This window comes from Sturnira hondurensis, unplaced genomic scaffold, assembly GCF_014824575.4.
Source record: "Sturnira hondurensis isolate 20B ecotype Veracruz unplaced genomic scaffold, ASM1482457v3 Scaffold0008897, whole genome shotgun sequence".
NCBI lineage: Eukaryota > Metazoa > Chordata > Mammalia > Chiroptera > Phyllostomidae > Sturnira > Sturnira hondurensis.
The window spans coordinates 2347343-2373556 of NW_028081528.1; the positions used below are offsets into that span (position 1 = coordinate 2347343).

The 26214-nt window shown below is 41.2% G+C and overlaps 1 protein-coding gene and 1 pseudogene across 1 annotated transcript in view; both read left to right on the forward strand.

Annotated features, from left to right (window-relative positions):
- The first annotated feature begins 3423 nt into the window (after positions 1–3423).
- Positions 3424–3813, forward strand: LOC118993746 (60S ribosomal protein L27-like; annotated as a pseudogene).
- An 11339-nt stretch (positions 3814–15152) lies between these two features.
- TSPAN13 (tetraspanin 13) overlaps positions 15153–26214 on the forward strand; it is a 32196-nt gene continuing 21134 nt past the window's right edge. Inside the window, exon 1 of the mRNA XM_037056268.1 lies at positions 15153–15430. Coding sequence (XP_036912163.1) covers positions 15368–15430 — 63 coding nt within the window. The 5' untranslated portion in view covers positions 15153–15367. The remainder of the gene's footprint in view (positions 15431–26214) is intronic.

Sequence of the window (26214 nt, forward strand, 5' to 3'; positions counted from 1 at the left end):
TGCTCAGCTAATTTTAACTCCTTCCTACTCTAATTTTTGTTTGTTAACGATAAATTTCAGTTAATGTTAAATTAACTCATAAAATATGAAGTATGGGGAGTTGGTAGGGGTCACTTGTAAGAGTAATATGTGTACCTCTTCAATATTGCTGCATGAGACAGTGCTGGGAAGGAGCAATATTGGAAGAATTTGAAAGAAGAAATGATAAGAAGGATATATTCTAAAGTCGACAGCCAAAGCTAGAGAGAGTAAGAAAAGGCATGGGGGCTAAACTGAGTTTGAGGGATTATTTGTTTATGGTTGTGATGATTAATTTAATGGGTCAGCTTGATCGGGCTGATTCCTAGGTAGCTGGAAAAAACAGCATTATTTCTGGGTGTGTCTTTTGTGGCTGTTTCCTGAGAAGATCAACATTTGAATTGGTGGATTGAGTAAAGAAGAGACTCCAGAACGTGGGTGGGCCTCATTCAACCTCTTAAGGGCCTGAACAAAACAAAAAAGCAGAGGAAGGGTTAATTTGCTCCCTTTGCTTGAGCTCCAACATCTATATTCTGCCCCTGGACATCATTGTTCCTGGGTCTTTGGCTTTCAGACTTGGACTTGGTCTTAAACCATGGGTCCCCACCCCACCCATGATTTTTGGATCTTTGGACTCAGATTTACAGCATCGGCCCCACTTCTTCTCAGACCTTCAAACCCAGACTGGATGATGCCACTGGCATTTCTGGGTCTCCAGCTCACGAAGGGCAGGTGGTGGGACTTCTCAGCCTCCATAACTGTGTGAGCCAGTTCCTGTAAACGAACTTTGTATCTACCTACCATCTACCGCCTATTCATTTGTTTCTCTGTAGAACCCTAATACAAGGGGACTCATTTCAGTGTTCTTGTAGAGTCATCAACTTTAACTCATTTAAGATGACAAATGTATGGGCTATCATGCAAACTTTGTTTTATCCAGATTTTTGAATGCAGTTTCATTGGTCACCTCATTGCATCTGTGTACTTTACTGTTGTAAATGGTCTAGATCTGGAGGTATTTTTGGAATGTAGATATTTAATTTGTTAAAATGTCTTTCGCTGCACCTAAGAGAACATCTGACTTGATGGCCTTTGTAGAGCAGGTGTTGGTTCCTCTGCCTGCAGGTTTGGAGGAAGGACAGGACTTCGTGAGTAGTTAAACCCAGCCTCTCAGACTCTATTTCCCTCTTACTCTATTTCTGTGCTTTCTCTGTGTTATCATTTGTTGGGAACCACCCTGCCTGGTTTCAGGAGTTGTAACTGCCTCCCCTGGCTAAGACTAAGCGAGCGACCTTCGGAATGCCAGCCACAGGAGACAAAGCTTGTCTCTGGTAGCAACGCTGCCTCAGCTTACTCCCCTGCCCCCAAAGCATGGTCAGTTAGTCCACGATGGTACGACTCCTCACACAGAGAGGGGCAACCTAAGCCAGGCGTGATCACTTGGGAGGCCATCATGAAGGACTGGGCGGGGGGTGATCTTCGACAAAGAGGGAGGAGCAGCGATGGAGCCTCACCCCCCAGCTATTGTGACATAGCCCGAGTCCCCAGAGCCCAGCGCTTCTGAGAGGTGCTGCCTGGCTCTAATCCACTTAAGCCTAAAAGCCTATGATAGGGAAGGCGGTACAGCCCTGTGCTGGAAAAGGTGGATTCCACCCCACCCCCACCCCCCATCAGGCCTAAGAAAGAATATGTAAAATCCTGTGAAACCTGCTTTGTTTAGAATACTCTCATTTAAATGATAAGGGTCCAAGAAAGAAGTTTGTTCCTCAAAGTTTTATGGCTCGTTGGCTATCTGACCCTGATTGAGAAAGCCCTCATGTGTCTTTGAATGCTATCTATTGTTTGATCCTTACCTGTATTCTTGTGCAAACAAACCCAATAAAAGTCCCTTGATAAAGGGGCTCTTGGCCTTTCTCCTTTGAGGGATCGGCCACCTCTCCTCCCCAAGCAGATCATGTCTTGGCAGTTTCACTTTCATCCGTGGTGGACAAGGGACTTTTCGGGCAAAGTTGCCCCCACAATCATTACCCTCAGGCTGTTTTCCTTATGGTCGTGTATTCCATGTTTTCACCCACCTACTAGAAGAGGAAACTTTTGTCCTGATATTTCAGGCAAGACTCCTGAGATTCCCCTTAATCAGACCAGTTAGTTGGCAAGTTAGACTCAGACAAAATTTACCGATGCCTAAATCACGGTGTTTCCATTTGACATGCCACATGTCAAAACCACTTCTCTGAACAAATATAATAGTTGTATTTCCTAGGATTTTCTAAAAGATGAGACGGTAATAGCATAAGCTAATTTACTGCATTTTGCCTTAAGATAATTGGTTAGTGCTGTTATTTACTTGATGTTTTCCAAGAAGCATAGGGATGATTTTAAAACTCCCTTATTTGTTCTATTTAATACGTTTTTTGTGTGTGTGTTTTTTTTTTTAATAAGGTGCATGGGGAGAGGTCCAGGAGTGATCAGGTGCAAGTTTCCAGATGTCCCCTCCCAGTGGAGTTGCACAGGGACGCTCCCAGCAATTCTGCCAGCAATGACGTGTGACAATACGTGCAAAGTGGTGCAAACCAGGGGAGCTCACGCTAGCCTTGATGTCCAGGGTTTTTACTGGGGGTCAGTCATGGAGCCATGGAGGCCAGGGTGTGTGACCACAACTCCGACTCCATTTCCCCAGTGCCCCGCCCCCAGCCTGTGCCAGAGCAAGACAAGTATCCACCGGACTCAACACATGACCCAAGGCCTCAGGCAAACAAAAGTCCTTCCCAGGCGAAACAGGCCGCTGACTCAGGTCACCTCCCAGGAACTGGCCAAGAGCAGTGCTGACAGCTGGTTTTTCTTTGAAATGTGTAGCGTTTGAGCAACTCAGGCCTGCTGAGTAAATCTTTTCATGCCTAGACAGAGAATGGGATCTGGAATTAAAATAAAGCAACTTTGCTGTATGACCTGTAACAAATTCCTTATGTGGTCCCTCAACTTCATGATCTTTAACATGGAATTAATAACATAAGAAATCATATGATCTCATTGAAGTATAATAAACACAATGGAAAGAGTTTATGTAAATGAGTTTTATAATTCATTCAGTGTTATAGAAAGCTGGGGTTCGAAGTCTTCTAGTAAACTTTTGATAGCTTTAATCTTCTGTGCATTTATTTATTCATTTAACAAATACTCACTGAATGTCTAGAATTTGCTGGGTACCAGGCAAGAAAAAAATGTTAAACCCGACTAACATACTTCTTTCTCTCCTAGAATTTGTATATACAAATATAAAGGGTAGAGAGATACGCGAACAGACCTGGGCAAAAGGTGTGATAAAGATGGTGATGGGGATCCCTCGGGGTGAAAGGTTAGGAGAAGCGCAGTTCTGTCCTTTCCGCTCTGGGCCCCAGTGGGTCTATGAAACCCAGGAAGGTGGTGCGAATCCCGGCTGGACGCTGCTCTGGATGCACAGTGGTCATCGTGAAGACCACTGATGATGACACATAGCCCGCCCCTATAGCCATGCTCTGGAATTGACCGCTATCCCTGCAAGGTAACAGCTGCCACTAGCAAGAGGAAAACCGCCAAGAGGTCTAAGATCAAGTCTTTTGTGGAAGTTTATAACTACGGTCACCTCATGCTCACAAGGTACTCTGTGGCTACCCCCTTGGACAAAACTGTCATCAACAAGGACATCTTCAGAGACCTGCTGTGAAATGCAAGGCCCTATGGGAGGCCAAGGTCAAGTTTGAAGAGAGGTACAAAACCAGCAAGAACCAATGGTTCTTCCAGAAGCTGCGGTTTTAGATCTTTTTTGGTGCAGTCAATCAAAATTTTTTAAAAAGTTGGTGATGGGGTCTGTAGAGGGTGGTCAAAGACGGACGTAGCTTAGACAGGTATCATGACCAGGTTCATGGTGCTCGCCAGTCATTCCAGCAATTTCATTCCTTCTGGCCAAGGTACTGTGAGCAGAAGGATCATGAGTCCCCCTGACCAGAGGCTTTATCACCGAGGGTGTGTTTCCAGGCTCTCTCTGATGCGATAAGAGAGAAGCCACCGCCTGGGTGGCCGAGTCACCACATGGAGGACAGCTGTTCTGACTTTCAGTTGTGTGTGTGGGAGGAATAAACATTTGTAGGGTTAAACTTGTATCACGGTGTGGCCTACCATATCTGACTAACACAATACCTAATCCAGACCTAGGAGCTAGGAAAGCCCCGAGGGAAAAGATTATCAGGGAATTAAAATAATTTAGTGGAATGGATTAAAGAGTTCTTGAAGGTCAGTGAGAAAAAACTAGGATAAAGGATAGGCATGGTTCAGGCTTTGAAAAACCTTGTAAACCAGGTCATGAAATTGACAGATGGCAAAGGGCCACTGAGGATTTTAAGCTAAAATGACAAGCAGGTCACATTTCTGTTTTAGAATAATTACTCTTGTTTCAGGACACAGAACAGGTTGAAGCAGACCAAAATCTGGGGAACAGAGACCAGCTATAGAGGTGTAGCAGTGAGCCAGAGGAAAGCTATCCTGAACTACTGGGGAAACTGGGGGAAGGGCAGGCAGGGAGGGAGGACAAGAGTATAAATGGGCCTCTTCAAAGGCCTTAGAAGGGACTCCAGCAATGTGTCTGAATAGGCAACGTTTCTGTAAAGTATGCAAACCTACAATGCCGAAACCCCAATCAGCGGACTCGACTCCAGCTTCCCCTCTGTCAGTCTTCTCCCTCCTGTCATCTGTTCTGACAGAGACTGTCAACATATTTGGGTTTATTTAGGGGAAGTTGGGTTGGGGATATATTTAGTTTGGGTTCAGTGTGATATAGTTCTGTAGCCTGCAGTCACTTCCAAATATAGTTTAGTTATTCTATATATATTCCATATATAATTTAGTTAGCGACACATAGGAATGGCTTCCAGAAAAATTCACACTGCCACTGTGTTAACTCATCCCATAAAACATGAAGATGCAGTGCCAGAAGTCATACGCGTTAGTAAATTTATCTTAAGGAGTTCAGCACTAGAAGAATATGGGGGAGCCCTGGCTGGTGTGGCTCAGTGGATTGAGTGCAGGCCTGTTGACCAAAGGGTCACTGGTTGGACTCCCAGTCAGGACACAGGCCTGGGTTGTGGGCTAGGTCCCCAACTGGGGGTGTGTGAGAGGCAGCCACACGTCGATGTTTCCCTCTCTGTCCCTCCTTTCCCCTCTCTCTAAAAATAAATTAACAAAATATTTTTAAAAAGAAATATGGGAGGGAAAGAATGTAGGTTACAAGGTCAGAAGGAGTCTGTGAGAAATTCCTTCAATTACTAGATGTGTAAAATTGTAAACGGAAAATGCTGTCTCAACCACAACTTACTGAAATAGATGTTTTCTCATATTAAGCAGAATTACATGACGAGTATCACTGCACGTGGACACCAAAGAGAATTTACCAAGTGTTGTCAATTCACAGGTATTTAATATTATATAATGTCTTGAAAACAAGAGTATACAGTATAAAAGAAATTTATTAGGGTATCACAGCTGACATCAGAGATAGACCCAATGCCTCCTGGTATTCAATTCTTCTTACTGTATACTTTCATCCGCTTAAATCTTGGTTGGCCATATTACATGGCTTGGACCAATAAAATATGGTAGATGTGATGTGGGTAATTGCTGAGAAAAAGTCCTAAAAGCCTTGCCAGTTCTTCCCACTTCTCTTAGAACATGCCCTCTAGAGGAAGTAATACTTCCTGTAAGAAGTCCAAGTACCCTGAGATCACCATACTAGGAGGAAGTTCAAGCTCATTATGTAGAGAGACCATCCCCTACCTCTAAAACCATCCCAGCTGAAGGTCCATGCATGCGGTAAGGAAGCCATCCTAGACTCTAAAACAGCCTCCATCTGACTGCAGCAGAATGGGAAGTCTCAAGTAAGAAACGTCAAGCTAGCATACATAGTTGGCTGGAGCATTGTTCCAACACACCAAGGTTGTAGGTTTAATCCCACGTCACGTACAAGAGGCGACTAATGAATGTATAAATGAGCAGAACAAAAAAATCGATGTTTCTTTCTCACTCTCTCCCTCTCTCCTTCTCTCTCTCTCTTCCTTTCTATTTTTAAAATCAATAAATATTTCTTTTAAATTTTAAATATTATAAAACCTTGGAGAACACTAAAAATTGTAAAGAAGAAAAATAAATTCACTCCGTGTTTATCACAAAGGAAGGAAGGAAGGAAGGAAGGAAGGAAGGAAGGAAGGAAGGGGAGGAGAAAAGAAAAAAGAAAAGTAAAGAAAAGAAAAGATCAAGCTGAGTAGTCGAGGCTACCCAGAGAACCAGGAGAGATGATAATTAATTGTTATTTTAAGCCTCTATATTTTGGGGGTGGTTTATCACATAGCAATAGGTAACTGAAATACAATCACTGTGATGTGATAGAGACAGCCCCAAAATCTCTGCCGCTACTCCTGTCAAGGGATTGAGTCTGTTTTCTGCCCCTGGATCAGGCCTGGCCTGAGACTGCCGTGCCGGGTGAGTGCAGCAGGAGCGGTACTGTGCCAGCTCTGAGACCTGCCTTTCCGAGGGCTGTCAGCTTCCACGTGGTGTCTGAGAGCACTGAGCCACTCCGTGGTGAGTTCACACAGAGACCACATGGAGTGGCCCTGAGTCTGCACGGAGAGAGAAAAGGTCTCAGCTGAACTCCAGCCTGTGGGGAGGAACCCGCCAGGCCAACCTGGCCACCACCTCATGTGATTAAATGACCCTGTCAACACCACATGGAGCAGGAAAAAAAAAGGCCCAGTTAAACTCTACGCAAATTCTTGACCTATAAAACTGAGATAGAACAGAATGGCTATGGTTTTAAGCTGCCAAATTTAGGGATGATGTGTCATGTAGAAATAGATAATATGGATTAGGGGTATCCCCAAATTTATACAGCATTCCAAATGAATTGTAAGTGTGAGTATTTCTTTTAAAGACTTTACTTATTTATTTGTATACAGAGGGAAAGGGAGGAAGGAGAGAGGGAGAGAAACATCAATGTGTAGTTGCCTCTCGTGCACCCCCCACCAGGGACCTGGCCCACTACTCAGGCATGTGTCCTGACTGGGAATCGAACCAGTAACCCCTTGGTTCCCACACCAGCACTCAATCCACTGAGCCACACCAGCCAGGGCATGAATATAAGTTTTAAAGCAGAAAAAAAGAATCTAAGTTATTGATAGTGAAAGATAAATTTTGAGAGGTAAGATGGCGGAGGAGTAGGACAAAGGATTTTCCTTCCCCCCACGCACCAGAGTAAAAATTTCAAGTAACTATGCTAGAGAAAGGACAAATATCTTTCTTTTCTCTCTGTAGAAGATGTTACAACATTGTTGTCATGTAGAGAAGAGATCAAAGAGTAAGAAGACAAAAAAGTAGGAAAAATATATCAGTGTTGTGTAAGGTAGTTAATTAATAAAACCTTTATGATTTTTTTCAGGACTTTGTGAGGTTTGTAGTACTTATTATTTATTTTTAAAATGTGTAATCTGTTGTGCTTTCTGTATGCATTTCAGATAAATATTTACTTTTGTACCTTATTTTGTTTCTTGCACTTTGATGTTCCTTTTCTTAAAGAGCTCCTCCAAAATTTCAAAACACTGAGGTCAACAGAAGATTCTAAAAGCTTTCAAAAAGAGGAACAAAATACAAATTGTCGTAAACAAAGTGTCTGAAATCAGAATGTTTTGGGGCTTTGCAACAGCACTGGGAGATAAAATTTAATGGAGAAAGCCCTTCAAACTTCTAAGGAAAAATCATTTCCAACCTAGAATTCAGTACACTGGGAGGCCATCAGTAAAATGAAAGAGAAGAATAAAAACATTTTCTGACTAGTATATAAAGTCAAAATATTTACCATGCTTCTTATTTAAGGAAAGTGCTAAACAGTGTGTTCTAGTATATTCAAGCTTGTGTAAACAGGATATGACTTAGCTCAGATACACTTTTATTTCTAAAAACTGTCTTTTTGCCCTAACTTGTACCTGGTAGACTTTGCTAAAAAGAAAAAAAAATTGTGAAGACACAGTTGGCACTTTATGGCAGTAACAGCCAATATAGAAAGCCTTCTAAAGTGACACAGGTCACCTTATTATCCACATTTCCTAATAAATGGTTACTCTTCTAATGAAAACTTTTTGCAAGGAAGTTAAGTTCTATAAACACATGGATGGTTTTATTATTTTTTTCTGTAGTAACTGTTTACTAATGTAAAATCTCAGATTAGGCATACTTAGGCTTTAAGTATTTCCCCCCACCCAACTCTTTTCATCACAAAGTAATCAATTTAATCACAAAGTAATCATCCAGGAACATTATCAACACCTCAAGAGTCACCCACTCAGCCTTTCCACACAGGTCCCCAAATGCATGACAATCCTGACTTTTATGGTTATCATTTTCATTCATAGCTGTATTCTTTAACATTCATCCTAAATACTGTCATTAAATTTTGTTTTGAGTTTTATGTAAATGGAATCATACACTATACCTTCGTGTATTTCTTTTTTCTTTTACTCAATTCTGTGTTTGTAAGACAATCATATTGTGAGGTAGCTGTATTTTGTTCATTTGGCTCTTGGACAGGTTTCCATCATGTGAAATGTACTATGATTTAGTTATCCATTTCAGTAGTGATGAATATCTGAGTTGTTTCCAGCTTGCATGATGTCCAGGGCACTAGGAGCTGCATTAGACTATATCAATCTCACTTTTAGAATTCAGAAACTGTTTATAGGTAAGAAACAGAAGAATAAATTTTTGTAAAATTTAAGAAAACATAGTCACCTGATAAATGCCAGGTTTTCTTTCATTTCCTCAAGCATAATGACAGCTTACCTAAATAAACTCAGTTGACTAATTGCTCCTTTTCCTGTTTACTCTGATATATTTGGATTCATTAAGACAGTACTATTAGCTTTCAGATGAATTTACTGAAGTAGTCATTGGACTAAATAATTACAATACGTATTGATCTACAATACTCAAAAGGAAAAGATTCAGGACTTGGAACCAAAGTAGGGTAGGTTTCCAAAAAGTGTTTCTATGTGTCATAGAACATTAAAACTATTGTCACTTCACTCTAAATTGTAATGTAATATCATTGATGCATGGTTAACATGTTGATAAAGAAAAATTGGAAGACAGGGTGTTTAGAAAAAGAGGCAAAAAGTAAGCGGGTCATCACATCATTAAAGCTAATGTTGCCCTTCATCAAAGTCAGCTGATCAGTGGTCAGGTTGGACTTATCTGTCCTTCAAGCTAGTTTTGCCCATTAGGCCTTGGAATTGTACACAGTGGTGTAAAGGCTGGATATGCCACTAAAAATACTCCCAGGAATTCAGAATTGAGGTTTCAGTGCCATGTTATATAAGATAGTTATATATACACATATGTTTTGGTCTGATTGGCATGATATGAAAAGGGAAAAAAGCTAGCAAAAGCAAGAAAAAATTCAAGTTTAATCTGTGACTGAAAAAAAAATCTTCTGAAATTGAATTATGATTTGAAGACCTTTGGTATAAATAGTGAAACATCCTGCATAGCAAAAGAGAGACTGAATATTACTATGTTGAGGGAAAAATGTGTTGCATTTAATTGCTAAAGTTTGGCAAAACATCAAAAAGAATAACAGAAAATAGAGAAGGAGATAGAGTTGGAAGGAAAGAGAGAGGTGGCTATTGATCAGCTTCTTTGTCTTATTCTTGGCCAAGAAACTCCCTTTTCATGACTCACTAAATCCAAAAGATGGCAGGTCATTGCAAAGGAAAGCTTCTACAGTTCTTTCCTTTGTTTGCCCAGGAGACAGAAAAATATCAGAAGAATAATGGACAAAAAAAATTGCAATGAAAATATCTATCATTAGAAATATTTTTACTGGATCAATTTTAGTTAAAACTACTGACAAACATTTTTAAAAATAGTATTTAATTTATTTAATAATAATATTTTATTGGCTCAGGAAATATACTGGGGTTTAGTGATTGCAAGGTATAGTGCAGTTGAGGTGATTTAAAATTTGATGTATCACTGATATTTTACATTACTACAAATTGTGCATGAACAGTTTAACGTTTATCTAATTTCACATTTATATTTCTGAGACATCTACAAAGTCTTCTGGTAGGGTAGTTAACAGTGTATATGAGGGCTTAGAAGGAATTTTGCTTAGGACTTATTGAACACAATTAAGTCCTAGTGCTGAATTACTTAAGCTCGAATAATAAAAATGAATTTAAAAAATTTGGATAATATCAAGCTAAATCTAAGCCATGAAGAGTGTTTAAATAAAGATTGCTAAAACTTGAAATGGATCACTCAGATGAGGTTAAAGAATTTCCTTTCCCGACAAAATGATGAAGACTGAAACATTGAAGGATGCTTTGCAATAGGGCTAGAGAAATAATCTTAGGACACAAAGAAAAATGTCATTAGAATTATTCTTCAAGCAAATGCACCTCTCCAAGCTTTTGAGGGGAGCATAATTGAAACCACCCCAGTGTTACATGCCAACATCTGTGTCAGTGTTTGTACTGATGGTTCCAGCCAGTGACTGAGTGTGGCAGGGATATGAAAGCAGGCTCATTACAGGGAGGCATTCACATGTCTCTGATATTATTCCGACTTTGGCTCAGAATCCCTGTTGGCCTTGCCAAATTTTCTTAAAACTGCACTGCGGTCTAAGACTTTTTTCCTCCCCCCCTGTCTTCCTCCCTCTTTCCTGTCCTTCTTCCCACTCCCCTTCACAGAGGTCAGACCTGAATTGTGTTCTTTTGCTCTCCCAGCCTCCCTACAGCTCCTTTCCTAATTTCCCACAGAGATGTTTCTCCCTATAAACCTCTCACACATCTAATCCAGTCTTGCTCTCTACTTCTCAGAGACCCTGGACTAGTGCAGAAGAATTCTGTTTGCCTTGGCTCAAAAAAAATTTTTTTTGTAAACAAAGAAGGAGAGATGAGTGTAGCAATATCCTGAATTATGTGTAAATTAAATGTACGAAATACATGTACAAGTGATTAGATTTAGTTTGTTCTTCCCATTTAAAAACTATTAAGACAATTTGCTTAAAGACCTACTTTAAAAAGTAAATTTCAAAGATACATTATATTAATTTTATGGACAAAGACAAATTTATTGTATAGACATAAAAGTTCCTCTTCTACTTAACAAAATACACAATTTCATAGCTTGGGGTCCATATAACTCTCTGAGAAGAACCACAGTCCAATGTTCTATTCTTTGTCTCACATAAAAAAGGCAATTTTTCAGCAAAGGGGCTGAATAGGTAATAGGTTTTATTTTCCAAAAATACAGCATTTCCCATCCTATGTGCTTTCTGCAGTATGACCTGCAACCTACCCATCAAGAGGTGGGGTTGTGTCCTTGACTTGAGTGTCCTCGGACCAGTACAGAATAGGGAGGTGGCCATTCTTTGATTCTTATTTCCTACTAACTTTGAAAGATTCCCTACTATTATCTCTTTGCATATTCCTTCTGCCCCGTTTTCTTTCTCTCCTCCTTTTGGACCTCCAAGCACACACATTACTTCATTGTGTCCCACAGATATCAGATGCTCTTATCCACACCTCACTATTTTTTCCTTTGTGTTTTAGTTTGAGTAATTTCTACTGACCTACTGTAAAGTTTAATTTGTTTTCTGTTGTGTCCAGGCTGTTGAAATCATATTTTATTCTGATTGTATTTCCCATTTCATTTTCATTGTTTCCAATAATTCCCATCTTCCTGCTGAAGTTCTCCTGTGTTCCTGTGTGTTTTACATGAAGTCCTTTACTACGTTGATCATGTTGAGTTTTCAGAACCTGTCTGATAATACTAGATGTTAGATAATACTAACGATTGGGCCATCTCTAGGTCTGCTTCTATTGTCCATTTTTTCTTTTGACTATTTCTCTCTTGATCATCCAATTCTTTTATACTTTTGGATGTGTAGCAGATAATGTGTAAAAAAATTGAGAGTGAAGTAAAGAATATTTACCCCAGGAAATAATAAGTACTTCCTTTATTCTGTCAGGTTGTTACTGTGGGTGCCCGAGTCAGTCCCATCTGGAGTTGAGCGGGGTCAGGATTTCATTTCAGCATTGGTTTCAAACATTTTTAAGGGCACTACCAAGACTTTCCTGTTGCAGGAAGGAGGTCTGCATAGAAATCTCTATGCTTTATAACCCAGCTGTCAGCTTTCTGAGCCTTGGGAGATACCCGTGCTTTACAAATCAATTGTTACCTTTTTGTTCATTGGAGAGTAGTCTTTGATCTCTGTTGACGTCCTTGGCTTTAGTCCTGTCCTGTGAGACCTCTTCATATCCTGCTGTATGCCCTCAGCCTTGATGGGCTCTTGCAGTATGCTGTGGAGGAATTTTTCTCTTCGGCAACTCACTTAGCCTTTTGCAGCCACTACCTTAGGTCAAGACCAGATTAAAGTCTCAGGCTGCTTTGTAGGGCATTTTCTCATCTTTCCTGCCCTGAACCCAGCTTTTGGCGACTGCATGTACTTGGAGAAAGTCTGTATGCCTTGATACAGTTGTGGAGGGAACACTCTTGTCTGACCCCAGCCTTTAGGTTTATAACCCTTATACTGGGTGAAGGCCCATGGGTTCGAGTTGGCAAGTCGTTGTAGACTCAGTTTGTGGTTGGGGCTCTCTGTGTAACAAAATACTTTGTCTCTCTGATTCCATTGTTCAATCCTGCTTCTTCTCTATCTTTCATATAGACTCACTTATCATTAGAGGAATTCTGCTTGCAGCTTGTGGAGATAGGAAAGTTTATCAAAGATTTGCAAAGACTTCCTGACCCAACTCACACCATCCAGCACAATATTCCTAGGATTCCTGCTTGGCCCCCAGATATCTGCGATGGTCAATCATTTCTTGCCTCTCCCATCTCCCATTCCTTTGACATAAAAGAAACCTAAACTCTGTACTTTCTTAAGAGGGACTTGAGGTACTACCAGGGCCTCTACCTTCTCAGTTGGGGCCTTCTTGATGAGTAAAACTGTCCTTACTCCACACTCTGACATTTTGAGTTTTAGCCTTTGTCAGACTGGCAACACTTGGATTATAAACTGTAACATTAGTTTACATTTGCACATTAAAAGACGGTCAAATGGTCAACTAGTTTCTTTTTATCTCTTTCTGTGGCAGTCTTCCTCCTATAGCCAATCCCCAAGAGATAAAACAACTGTGGGCTTTCTCTTTCTAAGAATGTCTCATTACTTCCCAGGTTTTAGTTACTTTAGATGTGTTTGGGGCACTAGTTCTCTGATAGGTTTTTAAAAAAAAACCTATGGTTTTGTAGTATATCTAGCTCCTTGCCCACAGAAACTAAATGGTCCTTTGTAAAATTCTCCATCCCAATCCCAAGGAGAAATCCACTATGTTCATTTGTTTGTCATGCCCCCCACCCCCAATTTGTTGTAGTTTCTGTTTTCTCTATTAAAGGCCCAACTCCTATCAACTAAAGGTCCTGGTTCGTATAACTGCTCCCTTAAGTTGCCCCTCAGACTTCAGGGAAATGATAAGTACCTGCTTTTGCTAGGTATGAGCAGCTCCACCATCTGTTGTTGGCTTCCTTTGACCTTGTTCATGCTTTTGAAGAGTCCCTTTATTAGACTCTTTTTGATCATGCTGTTTGATGACCATTTCCTTTCTGCTGGATCCCTGACTGATAGGTGACATTTCTCTGAGAGAGAAAGAGACTAAACCCACAGGGAGATGGTTGAGAGTATTATAAAGAAGGCAGAAAGGAAGTCGCCATAGTTGGTCAAATATGTTGAAGTGGTAGCAACGTGGGTGACCTCCAGAAATGGGAAGAGGAAGAAGAGATCCCCGTTAGTCCTTCTTTAGTAAGCCTTTGGCTTTTAAAATGGAAATCAAAGCACCACAGTATTGTTTGAGGTAGAGGGTCATTTCCCAGATGGATTTTTGGAATACTTCTTGGTGTATACAAAAGGTTAATGTGAAATACAAAAGCTAAAGAATCAACAGGGCCTTCTTGATGTGGTGCGGTTTGGAGAGGTAAGGAGAAGTAAGAAGAGAGAGCAGAGAATTCCAAGGAGATGAATTATTCTAATCAGCTCCTATATTTTACTTAACATATATTTAGCACTTGCTATCGTATAGTTTATTCAACACGAATTCTTAGGTTCCATGTATCTTAAAATGTCTTCATACGAACCTTTTTTGGTAGAAGGTACTATAAACTAACCTGACCTTTACTGGTTTATTTTAGTGCCTGGAAGAGTGTAGGTATTCAAAACTGTTAGATCTACTAATACTAGATTTCGTTATTTGAGCACTTACCTTGTGCCAGGTACTGTGCAAAAAGCTTGACATTGTTTTAATAACTCAATTTATAGGTCAGGAATCTGAGGATACTAGATGCATTTCTACACTAGACAATAACGTGATAATGAATTGGCTGAGGTGAAGACTGTCATTTACAGAACTTTCAGTCACTCGTGAAAAAAATCATTGACATTCAGGATTTGAAAACAAAAATAACCTCTTGATTTTCTTTTGCATGAAGTCATTCATAAGTTTATTATTATTTTGCAAATCCCTGTAGGTTAAATCTTGCCTGGCAAGAGTCACAATTTTCTGAGAGAGGATTTACCTTTCCCATTTTCTGAGAGAGGCAGAGATTTCATACTCTCCTTTTCTTGTTTCATTAATTACCTTCCTTTCTTTTTTCTGCACTTCACTTGCTCTTTTAAATCTTTGGCATTCATTCATTCATTGATTCATTTATGTCTTCCTTCCTTCCTTTACTAATTCAAACAAGGATTGGTGCTTTATTTTAAAATCTCATTCAAAATGGTGCCACGTCATCTGCCGGGGCCGAGAGCTGCGAGGTGCGGTCCTGTTTTCTCCCTGCCAGCGCGGATCTCCATCGCACCCCGCCCTCTTCTCCTCACCTGCTTCCTGGAAAACCACAGCGAGACCTAGTCACAGGCTGGGGCCTGCGGCTTCCTCCCTCTGGCCCCAGGGCTGCCCCGCCCCTCCCGGATCCCGACTGGCTGAGCGCATTTATTTGCATATTTCTACCTTTGTTCCCTGCTGGCAGCCAATCAGCACGCGGGGTGAGGCAGGGGGGGCTGGGCGGGGCTCCGGCTCCAGCTGCGGCGATCGCAGGTTCCCGAGCGAGTCGGAGTCGCCGCGGGCGCGCCGCGCACAGTTATCCCAGCCCGGGGCCTCCCACCGGTGTCCTCGCTGCTGCTTGGGCTCCGCCAGGCCCCGGAGGCAAAGACAAAGAGGCTGTGCGGGAGCGTCCGCCAGAGCCAGATCTACCTGCAGTGCCAGGAACCACAAGCTTCAAGATGGTTTGCGGGGGCTTCGCGTGTTCCAAGAACTGCCTTTGCGCACTCAACCTGCTCTACACTGTGAGTATCCCAAGCCGTTCTGGGTCTGGGGGCTTTGCACCTGCTCGGTCCGGTACCTCTTGGCTTGCCTGCTTGGATAGCGACTCTCATCATCCCGCTCCCCTTTGCCGTCTTCCCACGCTTTGCGCGCCCCAGGCCTCGCCAGCAGCCCTAGACGACGACCAGGAGTGGGCGCTTGTCGCAGTCTCCTCCTTTCCCTTATTGTGAAGCCTCTGTCTTTCTGGCTCGCTAGCCTGGTCTCTGCCACATTGCTCTACCCCGCCCCCTCACCCACTGCCTTGTCTTTCAGTTATTTGACAAGACCTTCCCACTTTCCTCTTGCTGCCCCTTCTAGTACTCGCTCCTGACTTCCAAATCCATCTGGGGCGGGTGAGGAGGCTGGACAGCCGCCTCGGATTTGAGGAGTTTTTCAAAATTGAGTAATCTGAAACTGACAAGGTGGCATGTGGACCCTGTGCATCTAGGTTAGCTCTACGTGCTCCTGTTTTTTAAATTGAGGCCACAGAGGAGGTTCACAGGATATCCGCAGCTTCCGAAGTTTGTTTTGCGCTTACATAAAGGGATATCTTTGGGTTTTGTTTGTTTGTGTTTTTTTTTTGGTCCAGTTTTGTTCATACTGGATGCTTTTTCCATATGTCTCCTTGCTTATCAATATCCTAACTCCATTTTAAGCGAAATCATCCAGTAAATACGCGAGTCTCCACCCAAGTTATTTCTTTTCCTGCCAACCAGCTAGTGCCTTTTAGTTTTAATACCGCAGTCTCTGTGATTTTTAAGGCGCAATTCTGGGTGAACAGGAGGATGGGAGAGCAGGTTGCCTTTACGTATTGCCTACCATGACCCAGGCTTGACATACAAGGTTTTCGTTCGTCATCCTGACAGTCATTCCAGGCAAGGGGCATTGTTTGAATCCGTAAGATAACAGACCAAAATGGGTGTTTAATAAGTTTACATAGCTGGTAGCTGGCGAGTCAGGAGTAGAACCCAGGCCGTGGAATCCAGATCTTTCCTCAGACTTCTCTACCGAGTGAAAAAAAAATCTGCATCTTCTGTCCTCGTCCCTGCATCATATAGCCTTTCTTCCTTCTATAAATACACCTGGCGCTTTGTAGTACCCACCCGGAAAACAAACCCAGCGCCCTTGCAATAGCAGTGAGCTGGGCCATCTGTGCAAGCTTAGGTTACATCTTTGGAATGGAGAGGCTGCCTTGTGGTCACCAACAAGACAGGGAGGCTGGGTCAGTTTACCATTGCTGGTCCTTTGTGTGTAAACAGGAAAGCTTGGAAGGCAAGAGAGAAGCTGTGATCAAGTATGCTTTTCTGGGTAGTAGGAATCTGATCAACATGGTCACCAATGGAAGACTTTCGGAAAAATAATTGTGGATATCTTGTGATGCAGCTGCTTGTCATTGGAGATCCATGATGAGTTTCAGATTAAAATCCACCTTTGTCTTACCTGAAGCATGCTTATCACACTGATTATTTATTAAGTAAATGCTGGCCAATACTCCAGGTGTTTTCTTTTATTAGCATGGATTGTCTGCTTAGAACTTCAGACTGATCATTCTGTGCCCTGAAAAAGGTGACATCACATATGAAGACTTTTATATCTGTTTTAACATATTGACCTTCAAAGTGTATTCTATTGCTTTAATGGCTATGCAGTAAAAATTAATTGGGAATTCACAGGACTATAAAAATGGTTAGCCCTTTTAAATCCTAGACTTTGTAGACAAAAGGATATTTCTTTAAATGAATTAGTGCCTACCTCTTATACACGGTGAATGAGCTAAAATAATTTCAGCAGTTTAAGTTGGAGATGAACAAAAGGTAAAAGTTGGACCAGGTCTTAAATAGATGCTGAAAACGTGCCCCGGCTGTTATTTCGATTCTGCGTTTTTTCTGGTCTCTCCCTCAATACTTTAAGATGAGAAATGTGAGGTGGTTGGGGCAGAGTGAGGTTGAAGACTTGGGAGACGTTTCTTTTTAAGGCAAGAATAGGAGAACCCTTGGTAGGTTCTGATCCCACCTGAGTCACTGCTTCTAAATTATGCTCAAAATTGCAGGATTGGGACTGAAGTCATTTCTAAAAAAGTGTTCAGTCGAACCAGAATTGCATACGAAGTGGCAGAGGTAAAGGCCATGGCAGCCGGGTCATCTTTCATGTGGAAGCATTTTCTTGAGGAACTTAGGACTCTGACTCCACCAGCCAAACTGTCCATGTACTCAGGTAGTCTGCTAACAAGCCTGAGATTAGCGCAGACATTCTGATCAGTTCAGAAAGCATGTCACTAAAACAGGTCGGAAGGAATGTTCCCCAAACTTGTCATGGGCATTTGGTCACTAGACAAAGGTGCAATTGATTTTTGTTGTTGTTGTTATGGTTTGGTGGCTTTAATGAATAGGATCCTTAGTATTGAGCAACTTTAAATGTAGTGGATACAGTTTATAAGTATGGGAAGAAAGGGAGAAGCTAACCTTCATTGTGCACCTTCAAGATGTCGTAAGAAAGATAATGATTTGCTTCAGAATGTCCCACATTTAAAGAAACCGAAAGTTTCTTCCTGAGTCCCTACTATGTGCTAAACACTGTTCTGAGTCTAGGAATACACTGGTGAAACAAACTGGGCTTTGAAAACAATATGCTCTTATTAAACCTCTTTTTTATTTACTGTACTTCCTATATATGATCTTGAGAGCTTTATTGAGTCAATAAACATGTGCTACTGGGTGCAGTTTGCTGAGAACTGTGAGAAAGAATAAACATGTGTCAATCCATAGGCAAATACCTGTCCTGTGAAGACAGGATCTAGTTGAGATTCGTGGAGTGGGAAAATCAAGTGCTGTGTAGGAGAGGGACCGCCTCTAGGTGATGTAACATCTAGGGTAGGTCTTGTGGGCTAGAGAAATTGGAGGAGTGAAGGTATGATTGAGTCAGGGAAATGTGAAAATAACATGGGTATTTTTTTTTACAGTTTTGGATAGAAATACAAATTAAAACTACTTTGGGAAAATGGCTTATTTTATTTTTATTGTTATTTTTAAGTAATTTTGATAGAAAATATTTTGAGTAATAGTGAAAAACAACTTCTTCAAATTGTACTTAGTGATTTGCGGGGAATTTTAGGGACTACAAAATAGATAATGTATATCACAATATCTATACCATTGTGAAGATTTGTAACATCTCTCCTTGTGCTTCTTAAGCAGAGAAAAGGCTTTTAGGAATTGCACTATGGGGGCACTGTGTATTTCAGAGTATGTAGGTTATCTATGAGGTTTTAATTAAGAATGTAAAGAACAGAAAGTAAGTTAAAATGTGCTCTGAAACCTAGAAAAGCAATATGAAAAGTTTCAGTTTTGTATTCTTTTTCATTTTCAGTCTGACTTCTAAATTTTTTTTTTGTTTGCATTGACTTTTTTCTTTTGCATTTTTCCATACCTTTGAGTGCTTTGGTGCAAATCCCCATGCAGATAAAAAATGATACTGATTTCTATTCATTCTAAGGTATATATTTTAATATCTCTGAAATTGGGATTTTCTCAAAATAGCTAAACATGCCATCTTTATCAGATAAAAAAATATGTATCTGTGTAATCCATGGGGAGAAAAAGTACTGGATTCAGGAAGAAAGCCGAGGTCTGAATACTAACTCTGCATCTTGCTTGGACTGTAACCTTGGGCAAACTGTTCACTTGAGCTTGGTCTATTCATTTATTTATTTTTCATGTATAAACTGGTGATTTTTTTTTACTCTTCCCTTAGGAAGTGTAGTGAGGATAACCTGGGAGATTGTGGATAAATGCTTTGGGTGGATGGCAGAAAAGAAAATTAAGTTGTTACACCTTCAGGTGGAAGAGTTCAATTATTTTAAATTTTCAAATTACAAACTTGCTTGTTACACTGTAAAGAAAGATTTACACTGTTGGGATTTCTAACACACTAAGGCCGGTGTTAACTCATGCGGACTCTGGGGAAACAGGAGCTTATACACGCAAAATAGTAATATTAATCTTGCAGCTGTTAAAAAAAGACTGAGATGTCGTAGGTATAAATTTGGAATGATTTACCTGAATTTTTTTTTTTGAGTCCTAGTCTGGTTATTAGAGCTCTCTAATTTTATTCTGTCTTCACTGCAAAATAAACGAAAACTTGTAGTACTTAAGCCAAAGAAAAATCTATTGACTTCAATGGTGTTCGCATTTTTGCATTTAGCATTTTTCAAAATTCTAATCATTTTCTAAATGATGCTTGTTTGGTATTTTAGTGTGTGGTTATGTTTACGTTACTTCTCTCTCTGTGTTTGTTCAGACTACTGAATGAATTTAAAATATGTAAGTGGTTACTGAATATTTACTAGCATTTTGAATTTTAAAGTGTTTCATTATTTTCCCGTGATGCTACATTACTCTACCTTTGTGCTGATTATGTTTGTAAAATTTCCCAACTTTTGATTTAAAAACTCAGTGACAAAAATGTGCCATTTATGCCATTTCTCATTTGAAGTGTTATCAACTTTCACAAAGTTTAACTACATAATTAAGAAGCATTTACAAAGAAACAATTAATTTTGGGAAAAATTGTATTTCAGCCGGTGTTTGGAAAGTAAGATTTGAACATCCCAGGAGCTTAATTTTACATACAGTTTCAGGTGGTTTAAAAGTGGGCCATTGTCTGCCCTGGCTGGGTGGCTCATTTGGTTGAAGCATCGTCTCATAAACCAAAGGTCTCAGGTTCGATTCCTGGTTAGGGAACATGCCTGGGTTGTGGGTTTGAAGAGGTACCGATTGATGTTTCTCTCTTGCATTGATGTTTTTTCTGCCTCTCTCTCTTCCTCCCTTCTCCACTCTCTAAAATCAATAAGCATGTCCTCAGTTGAGGATTAAAAAAACAATTCAAACATATTCGAATTGCTGAAGAGAACAGGCTGAGTTGAGTTTCTCTTCCCTTTTTTCTTTTTTATATCACATTTCACCTGAATTCATCCTTAACTCTGTCTGATCACGGTGAAATGGATAATCCACACCTACTTGTAATAATGGATGATACTCTTGGAAAATAAACCCGCATTCTTTAACATGCCATTCAGGCTCTGTCACCATCTGCTCCTCCCAGCTGCATCCCTTTATAGATTTCAGCCACAGGGGAGTCCCACATATTTTGCCCTTCCTTGCCTTTCTGTCTTTGCTGGTTCTCTGCCACAGCCTAGAATGCCTTGCTCTATCTTTGTAGAGTTTCTTAAATCCAGCCTTTTCTTTCTTTAGTCAGGATAGTTTCCTTAAATTTTCACTTGAGAATCTTAATCCTTGAATACAACCCCAGACTGATTTAATCAGGAGTCGGGGAGAGGGGGAGAGCATATAATTATTTTTTAAAGCTTATTTTCTTTCTTTTTAAAAAAATAGCTTCCTATAAGTTATAGTAAGGATAGAGAGCCCACGTTGTAAGACTTTGGTTTGCTTCGGCTTTGCCGTCGACCACAGCAACACTGTATTATGGATAGCTCCGTGCTGGCTGTGCCCTCGGTAGACTGCTGACCTTTTGCTGCCAGATGACAGCTTCCTCTTTGTTGCATCCTTCAGTCAGCGGTGTTTTCCTTCTCTTTTTTTTAATGCAGACCCTATACTCTCTATGTACTTTGTCCCACCAAGTACTAACCAGGCCCAACCCTGCTTAGCTTCCGAGATCAGATGAGATCGGGCGCGTTCAGGGTGGTGTGGCCGTAGACGCTTCATACTTTCTGAGTTGAATTTGCAGAATTGGCTACCCCTTTATCTCATATAAATGCATTATCAGATGAACCCGAATAATTTTCCTTTTTTCAAGCTAATAATAAATATTGATTAATAATCAACAGCAGTGAACAAACCTGAACATGCTGCCTTCATGGATCTTATGTTTATGGGAGATAGATGACAACTAATAAGGACGTGAATAAATTATATATCATGGTAGAAGGTGAGAAAGTGCTCTGGAGAAAACTGGAGTCAGGAAAATGAAGAGTGGTGGGGCAGTGGGTAGGCAGGGGAGGGTAAGTACACAGTTGTATATGGTGGTCAGGATTTGCCTGCTTGGATGAAAGACCTGAAGGACAAGCATCTGGGAAAGCATTTAAGGTAGAGGGTATGGCCTCTGAAAAGAGCCTAAGGGAGGAGTATTCCTGGTTCACCAGAGGGACAAAGAGAGTCCAGTGTGACTGGGGCAGAGTGGTAGCGAGTGAGTCAGAGAAGCCCTGGGACTCAGATTATGAAGGGTCTTCAGAGCGCTCTAAGGACCTCGTGCTTTTATACAGAGTGAAATTGGTGCCTTTGGACCTGATTTTCATCTGACAGATTGTCTGGCTGGTGAACCGAGAAGGTACTGTAGATGGCGAACGTGGAGGCAGTGGATGACTTACAAGGCTGTTGCAGTGGTTGAGGCAAGAGGTGAAGGCAGCTCAGACCGTCGGACAGCAGTGGAAGTAAGAGAAGAAGTCAGATTTTGGACATATTTTGAAGATGGGCCAATGTAATTTCCTGATGGATTGAAATGCTATATGAGAGAAAAAGTCGAGTCACACATTACTCAGGATTTATGTGTCGCCTAAGCAACTGGCAGGATGGATCTGCTGTTCACAAGAACGGGGGAGACTGTGAGCGGTGCTAGCAGGCTTAGGGAGGAAAATAAAGGGTTTGGTGTTGGATGGGTTGCCAGTCAGTTACCCAAGTAGAGATCTCAAGTAGTAGTTAGACTAACAATGGAGTTCAGCAGGGAGGAATCGATGGAGGTATAAAGGCATGGAGCCATCAAAGTACAGAATGGGGTTTAGAGGTAAGACTGGATGAAATGAACAAGTTAGTGAGGATGGATGGAGGAGAGCAGTGGTCCATGGATTGAACTAAGGATGCTCTTAATAAGAGCTTTGGGAGATGAGGAGGAGCCAGCAAAAAAGCCCAAGAAGGAATGGTTGGTCAAGTAAAGAGGAAAATCTGGTAGAGTTTGGTGCTTTTGAAGCCAAATGCAAATTGTTTTGACACAGAATTGCACATCTGTGTCCAATGCTGCTAAGTAACATGAGGACTAAGACTTGATATTGAATTGATCAGTGAAGAAGCCATTGAAAAAGCAATTGTCCTTTTGTTTTTCGTGTTATAAACTATGTGCCTCTCAGCAGTAAAGGCTCTGCCCAAGTGCCCCCCATGGCCCTGGCACATGGCTGGCATTTAGTTACTGGAAAGAAGGGACCGCTGCAGGGCTCTTGTGCCCGTGAGTCTTACTGTTCTCCTCCATAGAAGTGAGAAGTAGAGCGTCGGAAGTTTGTTGGCAGCTGTGGGTGCCACCTCAAACTAGTTTTCCTTGGAAAATGACAAGTCAAGTTCCCTTACTTTCGATTCCCGTTGTATAATGTCCTCCCAGCAGTTATTGTGCGCCTCTGAGTATAAAATAATCTGCTTGACACCGCAGAGAACATCAAGAAGAAAAATATGTGACGAAGGCATGGTAGGCTTCCAGTGTCATTTGAAGAATGAAAATGAAATGAAGAACTAAGGTCTTGGCTGAAACACTAAAATATCTGGATATTTAGCAATATCTGGATTTATTTATAGAATTTTGAAATTGCCATCCAGATGTTTGGCCTCGTAGAAGCACAGGCTTGATCGTCACTGATTTTTCCTTCAGTATTCCAGTTGGGCAGAAGTTCAGAGGGACAGTTCAGTGTTCAAGTGTAATTCCACACTGGGAGTGTTGAACTAGACAGAGGGCAGATCGTCTGGGGCCTTGTTCTCTTTATGTATCTGTGGGTGCTCTTGCATTTTGGTGGTATAGTCCTTCTCAATTGTATTACTGTTTTCAATTTCTTACCCTCCACTGCCACCAGAACATCTCTCTTGCTTTGGTGCTGGCTAAACCTTTTTTTTTAATCCTCACCCAAGGAAATCTTTTTTCATTGCCTTTTTTTAGAGAGGAAGGGAGAGAGAGAAACATCAGTGCAAGAGAGATGCATCGATTGATTGCCTCTCATATGCACCCTGACTGGTAACTGAACCCACAACCTAGGTATGTGCCCTGACAGGGAATCAAACCCTCAACCTTTCACTTACGGAACAATGCTCCAACCAACTGAGCCATACTGGCCAGGGCTGACAACACATTTTTGAATCATTTAATGGCAGCATCGACTCCAGCTTTTTCAAATGTTCTAGATTCCTTTCCTCCTCAAAGTAATTCACTTACCCTGTACAATTTGGATGTTCAGGGAAAAAAATGGAGCTGTTGTAGAAATAATTCAGGTCTTTCTTTGCCTTTTGTTTTTGAAATGTGGGTATTTGACGAAAGAATGAAAATCCCTTTTATAGGTTACTTACAGAAAGAATAATCTGGAACATCATTAGGCTGGATTTCTTCCCTGCAAATATTATATAAGTTAGAATAAGTGTTTGCTGGTCCTCAAAGCATGTTGAGTGAGATTATGAGTTCTTTTCATCCAGCGGTACGTTTTGAGTACCTTTTCTGCACCAGGCACTTAACCAGTTGCCTGGGATATCAGACGAACCCGTGCCTGGATTGAGTGGCACTTGAAGTGTAGAAGAATTCCAAGAATGGTTGGAGGTGGGGAAGAGTGACTCAGGGATTACCTCAGAGGTAATCTGGGCCCTTTGCACTCTTGGATTTGTCAGCCTGGGATTTGGACTTTATGCTAAGATTAGAAATAGAAGGCAGCCAGCGTGGATTCGACCTGACGTCATTGGCTTTAAAAAAGGCCATCAAAGACTGTGATGTTAGGAACAGGGTCCAGCTGCAGGTAATAGAAACCTGGTTACTGCTGCTCAGAATACTAAGCATTGTTATTTTCATGTAGCAACGTGTCTGGAAGTAGGTAGTCTAGAGCAAGTGCACAGTTGGAGCATGTTATCTAATCTTAGTCTTCATCCTTTTTCCTCCCCCGTCATCCTTGGCCCGTGACGTTCTTCCTTGTCACCAGATGACTTCTGCAACTCTAGGCATCGTGATTTGTACCATACCAAAAGAAAGATGATGCTATAAAAGGGTTTCCCTCATAAAGTTGAGTCTTTGGGGGTGGGGGGGAAGACAGTTTAATTGAGGTATTGACATACAGTAAGCTGCCCATGAAGGTATAAACTGGATGGATTTTGACATGCATATACCCCTGTGAACCCATCCCTACATTCAAGACCTCAAAGATACCCTTCACCCCCCAAAGTTGTCTTACCCTCCTTGGGAAGCCCTCTCTCTGCTCCCAGTCAGCAGTCAACCACTAACCTGCGTAGCAGTAATATTTAGACTGGAGTTAAATTCGGTATGTGTAGGGAGGGTGTTTGCAGAAAGAAGATGGCCGAGGACATTTCTGTGGCTCTTGGTTTCCTTGTTGTTTTGTCTGTAGAGTAAGAAGTTTTAGGAAGGTCTTTTCAGCGAAAAGGGGGTGCTTCTATTTTTAAAAAGCCCATTGACAAGGCGAAGAATTTAGAGTTAGTCCAGGTAGGAAGGTGGTCACGATGATGAAGGTAGACAGGGTCAAAACAAATTGGCAGGTATTAAAAAATTTATTGTAAGTGCTTGCAAAATGAAACTTTTGTTAACCAGACTTCTTCATGGGTTATAGATGAGCTTAAAAGAGCATGTTGGTGAGGTAGCACAAGCTCTTAAAAGAAATGTAATTGGACATAGAGTAGTTGGATCATCAAGTATGGCTGGATCAAGGGGCTCAGAAAAGGTCCAGACTCTCAGCTCACCTTGTGTCTGCTCAGATTATTTTCGAGACTAGATCTTTACCTGTGCCAGGTGGCAGAATCAATTTTAATTGTCCTTACAGCTTGCTGTGCCAGAGGAGCCCATTTTAAAAATCTTCCTATATCCCTGTAATATCCTGTGGGACGCACTGATGGACCCTATTGGTTTATGGGCCTGTCCCATGGATCAATCGCTGTGGATGGGAGGATGAGCACCGGTGACTGCTGAGGCCTAAATCCTGTGACTTGCTGCTGGTGGTGGTGGTGGGTGGCCAGTGAGACACTGCGATTCAGAGTTTTATGAGAGATATGTGTGCTGGCTTGTAAAAGCAACAGATATCCACCACAGAGGTCACTTTTCTGGGCAGCAGTTTGTCTGGTTCTTCTGTTCCTAAATCTGAACTATTCTGGCAACTTCTTTATTATCTGAAAGGGTTAATGCAATGGTTTAATACTTTAACACCCACTGAAGCTGGATTAAAAAATTCATGGGCAACATGTTTTTTTTTTTTCTTTGTTCTGTAATGGCGGTGCATATGTCAAGCCAAAAGGTGCATAAATGCATGTTTATGAAGCCATTTTATTTGCTACCGTGAGCTCCACGTTAAAGGCTCTTCATCCTGAGTACAGTTTCCTGCTGCCTACTGCAGGCCCTGCATGGCGTGCTTGTGTGTAAATGTAGGCACATGTGAAGACATTTTAGGTCAGGTAGAAGAAAAATAAAAAGCACAAAAGGAGTATGGTAGTTAACTAGTAGAAAACTTGTGTGAGTTAGAGGACTTTACTGTTCTTTTATCCCTGACTGTGCAACCAGGTCCTATAGGGAGTAAGTTAAAGAGATGCTGGGACTCAAGTGCGTCTCGATCGGGCTGTGGAGAAAAAACTATGGTTTCTTATGCAGCATAATAATTGTCTTTAGTGTTATATCTCAGTGTTTAAAAATATTTAACTATATTGTTAGGTGCTATAATAATGATCCTACAGGGAGAAAAAAAGTGCACCAAGCAAAAGACCAGAAAGGCAATTCTGCTTCTGTGTCATTGGCCGTGTCTGTT